Source organism: Echinops telfairi, unplaced genomic scaffold, assembly GCF_000313985.2.
Source record: "Echinops telfairi isolate 266 unplaced genomic scaffold, ASM31398v2 ScPeMD7_7412;HRSCAF=8450, whole genome shotgun sequence".
Lineage (NCBI taxonomy): Eukaryota > Metazoa > Chordata > Mammalia > Afrosoricida > Tenrecidae > Echinops > Echinops telfairi.
In genome coordinates, this window is record NW_022111312.1 from 2,126,444 (window position 1) to 2,139,174 (window position 12,731).

The 12,731-nt window shown below is 55.5% G+C and overlaps 1 protein-coding gene across 1 annotated transcript in view; it reads left to right on the top strand.

The window, feature by feature from the left end:
* Window positions 1-12,731, top strand: part of FAM222A (family with sequence similarity 222 member A) — a 79,609-nt gene that overhangs the window by 27,179 nt on the left and 39,699 nt on the right. Inside the window, exon 2 of the mRNA XM_004709541.2 lies at window positions 8,400-8,519. Within this exon, the coding sequence (XP_004709598.1) occupies window positions 8,438-8,519 (82 nt within the window). The 5' untranslated portion in view covers window positions 8,400-8,437. The remainder of the gene's footprint in view (window positions 1-8,399; window positions 8,520-12,731) is intronic.

Consider the following 12,731-nt stretch of genomic DNA (forward strand, 5'->3'; position numbering starts at 1 on the left):
GGACCCCAATGATGGGGGACTGTGTGTAGGGCCCCCCAGGGATGGGGGCTACATGTAGGGCCCCCCAGGGATGAGGACTGTGTGTAGGGCCCCCCCAATGATAGAGACTCTCTAGGGTCCCTCAAGGATTGGGGCTGTATCTGGGACAACCCCCACCCCCCCACTGATGGGAGCTGTGTCTGGAACCCCCAGTGACAGGAACGGCATCTAGAGCAGGTCCCTGAGTCGTGTTTGAAGACCAAATTGTACGTCCTCCCATGTTCAAGCTCAGCTTGCCCCAGCCCATCACCGTTCAGCCAGTGCACAGACTCAAAGAGCAGCTGTCACTTCCTCAAGGCCACACAGCCACCAGAGAGCCCACGCTCCTAGCCCCTGGCTGGCAGACCCTGCTCGGAGGTGAACTCTGAGCTCCAGCCCCACTGGGCTACAGGGAGGGCCCAGCTCCACTTTCCGGTCCAAGCTTTTGACCTTGAGTGCAGCCTTGGAGAAGGGCTGGGCGTAGATCTGGAAGGGCACGCCTGTGGCTTGACAGGGTTATGGCCTTACCCTGGGTCAGCCCAGCCTGGGGCGGGCAGACAGGTGACTGCTGTCCCCTTTGGCCACTTCAGGGGAATATTGGAGGCAGGAGGGAGAGACGGGAAAGCCCCATTTCACCGGAGCTGGATGAGGGGCTGGAGGGGGCCCAGTTCTGACCACGTGTCCTCCTGTTTTGCATGGACATTTTCACTGATTCCCATACTCGCGGCACATGTTGCAGTGCTGGCCCCTGGAGACTCGAGGGAGTGTTGGCTGCGAGACTCATGAGTGATAGCTCCCCAGCACGGCTCCTTCAGCCCGCTGGTGCCTGGGTGTGGTTCTGCCCGCCTGCTCCTTGTCCTTCATGAATGTTTCTGGGATGAGCGAGTGGTCTGCTGGGAGCCCTCCCCCTCCTGTCCCCTTCCATCTCCTGCCTCTGGGTGGGAATCAGTGGATTTAGGCACCAGAGAAGGGAGCCTTGTGTCCATTCCCTTATTCCCTGCTGACGGGGCCTTCTGACAAGGGCGGTGGTGGTAGTGGTGCAGGCGTCCCGGTCCTATGACTGTCCTGAGCCCGGGTGACACGGTCAGTTTGCACTCAGCTTTAAGGGCAATTTGAACCCACCCCCCAGCTGCAGAGGAAAGGCCCGGTGACCCAATTGTTGTCAAAGCGACCCCCCCCATACAATAGAAGGAAGCCTTCCTGGTCCTGCACCATCCTCACAGTCCTTGCTGAGTGTGAGCCCAGGGTGGCAGCCACTGTGTCTCCGTCTCATTGAGCGCCTTCCTCTTTTTGGGGTCCCCTCTGCTTGACCAAGCATGATGTCCTTCTCCAGTGTGTTAGCCCCGATAGTCTAGCGAAACAAATGCATAGACACTCGTGTGTGTGTGTGTGTGTGTGTGTGTGTGTGTGTGTGTATAAGAAAGAAGTTTATATACAAGAGCAATTGAATATTGGGAAGATGTCCCAGCCCAGTCCAGATGAAGTCCATAAGTCCAATATTAGCCCATATGTCCAATATCAATCTATAAAGTCCTCTTCAGACTCACAGAATACATGCAATGACGCCGAATGCAGGAGGATCACAGACCAGTGGGTTGTAAGTCTTGTGGATCCAGTGGCATTGTTAGCGTCTCAGCGCTGCCAGGGCTTCTCCAGCTCCAGAGGTCTGGTTGCATCACGGTAGGTCCATGTGGCTTTTCCAACTCCCAGGGTATAGCACCATGTCAGTAGAGAATCTCCAAGGGAGTGAGCCAAGAGAGAAGTGTGTCTCCTGCCTCCAGGGAGGAAATCCAGGAGTTCCCAGAATTCTCAGGAGAGGACTCATTGGCTATGACCCACTCGATTGACAGACTAGAGCCTACCCCTTGGCTCTTAATCCTCTCAAGTCCCAAATTGACACCAGATGAGGTAACTACCCTGCCCGGGGATTGGTCTCTCCAGAGTATGCGAGAGGGAGCCTCGCCCTCCTTGCTGTGCAGGAGCGTGCTGGCCGCACTTCTTCCAGGTGTGTTCTTCTGGCGGTGCCTGGCATGCTCGATTCCTGGCCTCGCAGATACCCTGGCTTGGATCTGGCCCGGCTCAGTCTCCACAGTGACGTTTTTGCTTCATTCACACTTTCAAGAGAGACAGATTTGCCCGATGCAACTTGATTTCCCCACTGCTGCTTCGATGGGTGCCTGTTGTGGATCTGGGTACAGCGAGGTCCTTGGCAACCTCAACCTTTCTCCATTTATCACGGCGTTACTCATCGGTCCGGTGTGAGGATGGAGTTTCGTTTTCTTGATGTTGAGGCGTGGTCCATATGGAAGATTGTCGTCCTTGATCTTCACCAGTATGTAGCTCAGGCCCTCCTCACTTTCATGGAAGGTGGTAACGAGCCTTCCTCCAACCTGGCTGCCACGTTCTTGAACATCATAGAGCCCAGCCTCTCGGGTTATCTGCTCAGCACACAGGTTCCATACATATGGGGAGAGGATGCAGCCCTGACGCACACCTGTCTTTCCTGGGTTTCAAGCACGTGCTCTTCCCGGGCGGTCAGCATGGTCTGTGCACAGGTGTCCGTAGGAGACAGAGTTGTTCTGGGATTCCCAAGCTGACCTGGAGCGCTGACTCCGCCCAGAGAGCTCTGTGGAGCCGTTCTCTGTAACACACGAATCTGCTCCGTGGCAAGGCTTTTCCTGTGGCTGTCTCTGATGATGATGTGGCCATGGGTTGAGCTGCTACTCCTGTGATCAGTGAAAGCCTCCAGCACTCACGGGCAGTTCTCCCCTGTCCATAGGGTCTCGATGAGTCAGGGACCTGTGACTGGAGAGAGAGAGAGAGGACCCTTGAAGCTGGTCTGGGGGTGGGACGGGGGCGATGCATCAGGCACCACCCAGTAAGGACTGGCTGTAGCAGTAGTTGTAGCTGGTGCCAGCTCTGACTCATAGTAGCCCGTGACGCGAGGTAGGGACCAAACCCAAATCAAACTCACTGCCGTCGAATCCATCCTGACTCTCAGCGGCCCCACGGAACAGGGCAGAATGGCCCCTGTGGGTTTCCCAGGCTGCCGATCATTACAGGAGCCGACAGCCTCGTTTCTCTCCCAGAGAACAGCTGGTGGGTTTGAACCACCAGCCTCGTGGTTAGCAGCCCCAAATCCTAACCCACGGCGCCACCAGGGTTGTGCACAGGGCCAGTGACAGGACTGCTAATGGACACTGCTGTTTCCGAGCTCTCTCTGCCACCAGCCTGGGGGCTCTCTGGTGCTCCCGCAGCCAACAGGCGGGAGGTGGGGAGGAATGACAAATGGTAGGCCAGGCCAAAGGCCCCGATTCCCCGTTCTTTTAATAAAGACAGCCTTCTGCTCTTCATTGTTCTGCCAAGGCGAGTGATACAGACTCAATTCCTCCAACGACTGGGGGAGTCCCTTCTCTTCTCCCCTCACCCCTGTCACGCGCTCCCTTTATCTAAATCCCCAGCTATGAAAGGGCACGTTGACAGCTGGGGGAGTTATCTGGTGGGGGCACCTTTTCCTTGGGGCACCGTTGAGATAAGGCGTCTTATCAGCCCCCAAGTCAGGGACAGTGCCAAGGCATTCTGTCATTGAGGTTATTGCATTCTCTCCTCCCCCTGCCTGCCAGCACCACCCCCCCTCCACTGCCGTGCGACCCCCCCCAGCTTCTTTATATTATTACAGTTACAAAAGACCTGCTCCTGGCCTGGGGAGTAAGAAGCTCTAGTGGGGGGCTCACAAAGTGGGGGTGAGGGCTTTCTGCAGATGGGACAATGCCGGCTTGGTGGGGGGAGTGGGGGCCAGGACAGGGTCCCCGGGAAGCTGTGTACATTTGTGATACTGGCTGTGTGGTCTTGTGCAGGGTGCTTGGCTTTTCTGGGCCATGGTAACTAACTGCTCCCGGCAGTAACCAGTGTGTGGATGCAGCCAACTGGTCATTCATTCAACGCCTGTTGATTCAGCCACCACTCCCTGCCCGCCCCTAGGGGGAGAGAGAAAGATGGGTCATGGTTGTGGTGGTGTGTGGGGAGACGAATGTGAAAATTGGCTGCGATGTGGGCCCCTTGTGGTGGGCCCAGATTTTGGGGAGGTAGGGGAGATTGTTTGCAAAGGTTCCCAGGTTTAACAGGACGGGTCAGGGTGGCAGGTGGCCTGGAGAGGGTGGGGCAGGAGCCAGAGAAGGGGTGGGGTGGTGGCCCTCTGTTCTGACGCCAGAGCGTTGGAATGGCCAAGGAGGGGGGCCTGACTTTGTCCTGTTTGTCGGCAGCAGGGATGACGACAAAGTGGTCATCCACATCTCCTTGTCACTTGGCCTGCCCAGCCCTCTGCCACCCTAGACCCTCCACCTGCCCAGCAGGGAACAGGGAGATGGGCCACGAAGTTGGGGGCCGGACAGCACCAGGAGATTCACTGTCTCTGGGTAAAGGTAGTTCTCAGGCTGCTGGGCCTCCCCGGGAAGGGAGGAGGAGGGACTAGCCTAGCAGCTGCCCTGGAGAACCTTGGTGTAGAAGCTGAGAAGTTGTCAGGGGCCCCTCGTGGTGCCCACCGTCAGAGCACTGACAGCCGGAGCCCTGCCTAGGCCCCTCCTCCCCTAACACTGCAGCCCCCAGCCTGCCCTCATGGGCTGCAGCTGCACAGGCTGGATGGGAGGCCTGGCCCCGAGGGTGTTTGGTGATCCTGGGTGGGGCTGAGCGTGGCCCCAACCTGGAATCGATAAGCATAGGGGTTCTGGAGCTACCACCTCAAGGCCAGAGAGGGGGCGTCCGTAGCCCAAGGTCCCGTCGTCACAGTAGGGCTGGGAGAGTCCTGCTTCTGGCCCAGGTGTCTCTTCCCCTCCCAGGTGTGGGCCTGGGCCTTCAGGCCTTGGTTTCCCCACCTGCTGGGGCTTCCCCTCTGTGCCCCTACTCCGAGTCCCCGCAGCGTTGGGGAGGGTCTTGCTTCAGACCCCTTTACCTCTCAGGTATGCACAGTGCATCGGAGACTGTGGGGGGGGGGGGCTGCCTGCGTGAGATGGCGTGCCAGGGTGGGCGCAGGCATGAGCCTCCCAGTGCCCAGAGGCTGGCACGCGGGTGTGTATGAGCGTCCAGTGTCCCCGAGTCCCCCAGGTGGGCAAAACAAGTGTGCAGTCTGGCCAAGAAAGGGCAGCAGTGGCTGGCCAGCCCAGGCCTGCTCCCCAGGCCCCAAGTCACCGGGCCACCTCCCTGCAGTCAAGGGCTTCTCACGCCTGCAGTAAGCCCCACTCCATTCCCTTTTTAAGCGGTATACTTTCTGCCTGATTGTAACGGCATATTTTTAAATTACCAGGCCTCAAAGCCGGGAAAGTGGATACTACAGCTTTTTTTTTTTTTTTTGCAACGCTGCCTCCGTTCAGGCTTGTGACTGGGGAAGGGGGGCCGAATCACACGCCTCCCCCCTCCACCGTTCCCTGCCCCCCCACCTCCCCCCCACCCCACCCCCCACCCCCGTCTCTCCCTCTCTCTGAGACAGTAATAAGAGAAAATTGGTTTTGAAACTGAATAAAAGTCCCTTTCAGAGGAAATCATTTCTTTCAGGGCACCTTTGCTGCAAGTAAAATAGAGTATAATGAAAGGTGGTTGCGTGGTTGTCTTTCATTTACCGGGAGGCCAGGACAGACGGGAGGCTGCCACCAGCTCGGGAAATGCAAGATTGGAATAATTGCGCCGTAACAAGGAGCTTGTTGTGAAATTAGTATCTTAAGAAAGTGGTGAAAAAAAGGCTTTTCCTCATGAATACTTCATTCTTAGAAGAAAGCGGCAGAATTTGGGGCTCCAGACACCTGTTTAGTATTAAATGACTACCCTTTCTTCGGCTCAAACACCCACCCCTACCCCCACCCTTCTTTCTTCTCTTTAAAAAAGAAAAAGGAAAGAGCCGCGTGTGGACCGAGCTGACCTAGCTGAGCAGCGCAGGACGTGGGTGGGGAGGGGGCGGGTGGGTGGGCGTCAGGGGCGTCCAGAGCAGAAATGGTGCCTGGGCCAGCCTTCCCTTTACAAGGGAGTGGGGGGACTGACAGGGAAGCTCAGGGCCTCTCAGCCCGGCCTCCCAGATCCTGCTTGCCCTGACAGGAGCTTTCTAGAATGTTCCTTGGCCCCTCTCTGGTCCTCAGCAGAAGGGGGTGCTCTGTGGAGCTGGAGGGAGCACTTCCAGGTGACTGTAGGGGTTCTGAGTGAGGGCAGCAGAGCGGTGGACGTGCTGGAGCCGAGTCTGAGCTGCCACCCCAGAGGCAGCCCAGCCTGGCCGGGAAGCGGCCTCGGTGGCACCTCCTTTGCTGCTTGGGTGTGGAGCTCAGACAGGCAGCCATGCAGGCCCCAGGGCATCCCAGTGCAACCTTGGGAGAACGTTGGAGTCGTGCCCAAGCTGGCTGAGGTCCAGGTTAGGATCAGCTGGGGTCCGGGCTAGAGTGCCCGTATCCTCCCAGGAAACCCCATCCTGGATACGTCCCACTCAGAGGTGCTGGGTGGACACCCCAGACGGAGGACCAGCCAGATGGATGGCTCGATCAACCGAGGTGCCCGCTGGCACGTCCTGGGTCCCCTGGCACACAGACTCTGAAGATGACCAGCTGTGGTCTTCACCCTTCACCTGCTTGCACGTGGTAGACCTGGGTGTCTGCCACCAGCTGGCGGGTGAACAGACACCTGGCCAGGCCAGGGCATCACAGAGGTAGACCCTGGAGGAAGTGACGGGTATGCCAGGCGGGGCCTAGGGCCTGCTTGGCTGGTCAGCTCTGGTGGAAGGCCACCACGCCGCTGGAGAGCCCTGGACTCATCCTGTCTTGAAGCCTGCAGGAGCCTCCGCTTCTCGTTATTGGGATCGGAGTGGTCGTTGACAGGGCAAATTGGTTTTCCATTCCACCGTTCACACACATGGATCAAGCTTCCTGGCTCTGATCGCCTTTCCCACAAGGTGACAACACTCTTCCCACTTCGTCCCTCTGTTTGCAGGCTCCATTCTCCCCACGTTCTGAGCCAAGTCCCCGGACAGACACTGCCCTCTGGGTCCCCTAGGACCGATTGGTCTAGGGACTAGTGCACACCCCTCTGGGGTTGACTGGCCGCCTTAGAGGGCGTCGTTGCTTGGCGGAAAGTGGAACCACAGGGTGAGTTCAGTTCCAGGCTTGAGGGGTAAAGGGCTGTTTTGGGGGTTCCTCCAGTCCCCAGAAGACCATTAAGCCTGGTCTTCTTTGCTTCACTTCCCTGCCTCTCTATTCAGGATCTGTTCCTGCGGCCCACTTTGGAGCTGTTAGCAGAGTTTTGGAGCGCTATCTAGTTCCCCTGGTCTCGGGGCCCTGGAGACTGGGGTTTGTGAGCTCATTCCTCCTTTGGACTAGTGAATTCCCCATGTCGTCTTCACTCCAGTGGGCAGAAACCCAATAGGTTCACTTTAGATGGCGGCTCACCAGCTTTTTCTTCTGTAACTTTTTTATGTGAATTAGGTGAAGGTGTGCAGAGCTGATTGCCGGTTTTGCACTCAATAATTCATACACATTTTGTCTCGTCTCATCCGGTGCCGTCCCTTCCTGGAACATGACTTATCCCACTTCCTCCCTGGGCTTCCTGGGCCCATTCCCCCTCTGTGCTGATTGTCCCAGGGCAGTGGCTCTCAACCTTCCTACCGTCTCGACCCTTTCATACAGTTAGTTCCTCAGGTCGTGGTGACCCCCCAACTGTAACATTATTTTTGTTTCTACTTCATCACTATAATTTTGCTACTGTGACGAATCGGGTGACCCCTGTGAAAGGGTCCTTCGACCCACAGGTGGAGAACCACCGTCCTAGGGTCAACGTGGCCCCTTTGCATAGCTCACCAGAGTTAACGGTTCTCCTTGCAGACCCGCCTGCTGTTTGCCTGTGAACGGCAAGGGTTCACCAGTCACTGTTCCAACCAGCAAGGCTGGTCTCTTTTATGATGACTACGGTTCCTGGGTTGTAGGGCAGTGATTACTGCTAACTGCAAGGTCAGCGGTTCAAAACCCCTCGCTACTCTATGGGAGAAAGACAAGGCTTTCTACTCCCACAAAGGTGCAGCCCTTCTCTGCCCTGGAGGGTCGCTCTGAGTGGGCATGGGCTCGATGGCCATGGGTGGCACTAGTGCCAGCTTCCTGAGGACTTGCCCTCCTGCTTGTACATGGGCTCCCGTGTCTACGCCTCCCCCCCCACCCCCACCGTGTGGAGGGTTTTCTGCTCTGTGGGAATTTTCATGGACCGTTGGGGGGAGAAGATAATTTCCTCAGCCGTCGGACGGGGGAGAAGGGAAAGGGGTCTGCTTTGAACGGCTCTCGTGCCCTTCCGGGAAGGGCAGGTGGAGGGGGAGGCAGGTAAAGAGCAGCCCTGTGTGACACGTGCCTGTTCTCCTCCTGCTATAGGGACCCAGCCGCCGAGCACGCCCCTCCCTCGCTCAGCCATGCTGGCCTGTCTACAGAGGACCCAGAACCCGGCCAGCCAGCACCTGGCCTGCCCGAGCAAGAGCCTGGAGCTGCGAAAGTGTGAGTAGACCACCCCCTCCCGGTCCCCAACCTCCCTGCCTGCTGCCCCGTCCTTTGTCCACTCTGGGTCCGTGGGGGGCTATTGTCTGTGCCCTGGACACGCTCCCACCAGCCTTTCTGCCCACCACCACCCTCTCTTGACTGCTGGTTCTTTGGGGTTCCTTGACCTCTGCCCAGCTCCGCTGCCCTCTGGAGTCCCTCCCTTACGCCAGCACGCCCACTTCGGCCGACGTCCACACTGGGCCTTAGGGTAACCCAGTTCAGACTGGACTTCCCCCTCTGTGCCGCTGGCTCGTTTGCTCGTGTTTGCAGAAGGGAGAATAAGTTGCAAACAGAAATAGCCCTGGAGGGGTTGGCAGGCCCAGGTCAGGGCCTGGTCCACCGTGCGTACTCGGCCGTCTCCTTCCCCGCTCTGGGCCTTGCTGCTTTAATGCATCAAATTGGGGGCTGACCTTAGTGACCTCTGAGGGTCTGCCCTTGATCAGGGTCGAGGGCTTGGGGTCCCTGTCTTCGGCGGTCATCTTTAGTCCCTGGAGTAGTGACTGACCACGGGTGGGTGTGCATCAGTCTGCTCCTGTCTGGCCCTTATTTCTCTAGGACTTAGACCAAGTATAGAGGGACCGGTGGGTCCCAGGACAGTGGTGGCTGCCAACTGCAAGGTCAGCAGTTCAAACCACCAGCCACTCCATGGGACAAAGGTGATGTTTTCTGTCCTCTTGAAGAGTTAGTCTCAGAAACTCACCGGGGCACTTCAAGCCCATCCTTTGCATAAAACTTGGGATTTCTAGTCTCTCGGGAAAATCAGAGGAGCTGGGAACCCAGCCCCTTGCTCCTGTGCTCCTGTGCTCGGTGGGACAGGCCACGAGTCAGCTGCCCTTTAGCACAGAGCTTTGGAGGTAGCTGTGCTTCTTGGATCCTTGTGTCTGATTAGACTTAAGAGAATGCAATCCTGTGGGCCAGTGTTCAGAAGGAACAAAGGGTAGACGACAGACAGTCGCACATCCCAGTGGCAGCCACTGTTCCCAGCCTCCTGGGAGCCCTTCCCGGAGACGTGTGTGCACGTCCAGCACACGTGAGTGCGGTGTGCACATACGCTCTCCGGGCTCGGGTGCACCCTGCATGCCAGCCTCTGGAGAAGGGCTCGTGCTCAGCCTTCTTTAAAGGCACGTGGCTTTCTCCAGCGGGGACGAGCCACCGTTTACGCCCCCCTCTGCCCCAGGTCTCTGCATGTGTGGCGTTGAGAGACATGGTCGTTCCAGTGGTAACTTCGGAGACGGCACCTAGTGGAGGCTCTATCTCCTCACTGCCCAGTGGAAACAGTTTCACAGTGTCGTCTTGTTGCTTTTTATTGTGCGTTAGGGGGAGGCTGACAAAGCCATCATAGTTGTTTGCATGTATCATTTGCACCACCGTGGAGCCCCCTGCTCCCCATTTCCCATTTTCCCTCCCTCCCGACCTTCAGTGATCAATGTAGGAGTGAGTTCAGTTGTAGATCTTAAAGACCACGAGTCTTGGGGTCCCGCCAGTCTTGGACCAAGTACACGTGGTTGAGTTTTGTTCGACACTTTTTTCTCCCACTCTGTCGAGGACCTGGTTTTTAAGAAAGATGATTGTACTGGGGGCTCTTACAATTCTTACTGTGATCCACACGTCAGTTGTATCAGGGTCATTTGTACACACGTTGCCCTGGTTCTTTTCTAGACATTTTCCATTGGGCCCTTGGCATCAGCTCCTCTTTTTCCCCCTCCCCTCCCTCACCCTGTGGCCCCTTGATAGATTATAAATTATTATTTTCATATCTCACACCGAACACTGTCTCCCTTCCCCCATGGTTTCTGTTGTTTTCCCCCCGGAGGGGGTGTGTATGTGTGTGGTTATATAGATTCCCCCTTCCTCCCCTCTCTAGAACCTTCTAATGCCATCCTCCTCAGCACCGTTGGTGGTGGTAGCTGGGCACCATCTAATTCCTTTGGTCTCAGGGTTGTGGGGACCGTCCCCACGGCCCCATCAAGAAATCCTATTGTGGTAAACATGCACATAACGAAAGTGCCAACTTCCCATTGCTGATAAACACGAGCTCAGTGTCCCTTGAGCCACAAGTTCTCCCCCCCCCCCCCCCACACACACACACACACGCACCTGCTGCTGCTGAATTTAGGTCTTTATGCGTGTGCCTTTTCTGGATATGTCCCGTGTGTGGAGTCATTCAACATTTGTGGCTGACTTATTTTCCGCAGGGCTCACCCATGTTGTGGAATGTCTTAGGACTAAGCGATAGCCCATTTGCCCTGGCCATATGTGCCGGTGGACACATGGGGTCGTTTCCTCCTTTTGGCTGTTGGGAATGGTTCTGCACTGGATAACAGGGGGCAAGTATCTGTGTGCTTCCCTGCTTTCCAACCTGTCGTGTGGAGACCCAGGAATCCTGAGAACTCTGCTGTCAGTGATAGGGTAATACACCCCGACATCGACTCAGCACTGCTGTCGAGCCAGCTCACGGTGACCAGACAGGACAGGGTAGCTCTGCCCCTGGTGAGTTTCCAAGACCGTAACCCTTTTTGTCAGCAGGAAGCCCCACCTTTCTCCTGAGGCACAACTGGTGGTTTTGAACTGCTGGCTATGCAGTTCGCAGCCCACTGCTTAGCCACTATGCCACCAGGGCTCCTCCACGTGCCTCCACTGGCCACGTAATAGCACTGTCATGCAGGAGTCGTACCGGCCACTAATGCCAACGAGACGGAAACTGGTGATTTTTTATCAACTTCTGCAGGCTGAACTTGTTCAAACATGCAATCGAGATATATTGGTAATCACTGGTGACCAGACTGTGAGCGTTGGAACCAAAGGTGATGGAAAGTACGTGCAGGGTCAGATGAGGTCACTGTTTTTAAAGTAAGTCTAATGGGGGTGAGAGGGAGCCATTTGATTTTCCTTTAGACCTATCGATCCAGCACCTGTGTCTTTTTTTGTTTTTTTTGATCGGACTGTTGGTTTTGCCTGGCTGGTTGTTCAGAGCTGGGCTTTTGTAACGGCCTTAGACCTCTGTCTGTGGCATGGACTACATTTCTCTGCGCCTGGGTGTCATTTGTCTTTGAATCTGCCGTGTGGGATTTTTTTTTTTTTTTTTTGCCAAGAGATTTGCCTATGTTTCCTCTTACGGCTTTTGGGTCATACTTAGAAAATCCTTCTTGCTCAGACTAATTTTTATTTAATGTAAAATTCTATGGTTATTTTGTAACTTAGATGATATAAAGTATAAGGCGTGATTCTGAGAGTTTTCAAAGACCAGTACCATACTGTTTTAATTCGCGTAACATTGTAATACATTTTAATATTGGGTGGTGCTACTTGGTCCTAATCACTACCCCCACCCCCCTGCTCCTCAGAATTTTCTTGACTGAGGCATACTTTTCTGTCTAAGCTATAGAATCTGCTTAGCTAGGTAAGAACAAAATCCTGCTTGTGTTATTCCTGGGATTTGCAGCGAACGTACATGTAAGGAAGGGATTGACATTTTGTGATGTCTTGAAGGAGCCCTGGTGACACAGTAGGGCAGCAGTTCAGACCCACCAACCGCTGTGCAGGGAAAGACATGGCAGTCATCATCCTGAAAGATGACAGCCCGAGACCCCCGATAGGGCCATGCTCCCCTGTCCCACGGGGTTGCAGCGTCAGAACTGACGCAGCAGCAACCCCACGGGCAGTAGTTACATTAGGAAGTTACCTCTTGGGTGGCATGACCAAGACTGGCTAGCAGAGCCATACAAATATTCCACTCGACTGACTATGTCAGAAGCAATGAAAGATAGAGTGGCAATCAGACATTCTTGGTTGGTGCCTAACTTTAAAGAAGTCTCTCTTCCTATTTTATGGTGGCTGAACTTTGAAGATAATTGTACTTTTCCCCTTTAAGCATACTAATAACTCATTGCTATGTCTGCTTAGGCTTGGTGGCAATCTATAGGGCAAAGTAGAAAGCCCCATCTTTTTCTCCCGCAGAGTGACTGGTGGTTTTGAACTGGTGGCCTTGCGGTTTACAGCCCACCTGTTAACTACTATGCCACCTGGGCTCCTGTCGTGCTGGAGCCCCTTTTCCAGGGACGAGTGCCTCCTGAAGGGATCCCTGGTGGTGTAGTGGGATGTGTGTTAGTCTGGGTAGACTAGAGAAACAGTCATAGACGCACTCATGTGTCATATGTGTATAGGAAAGAG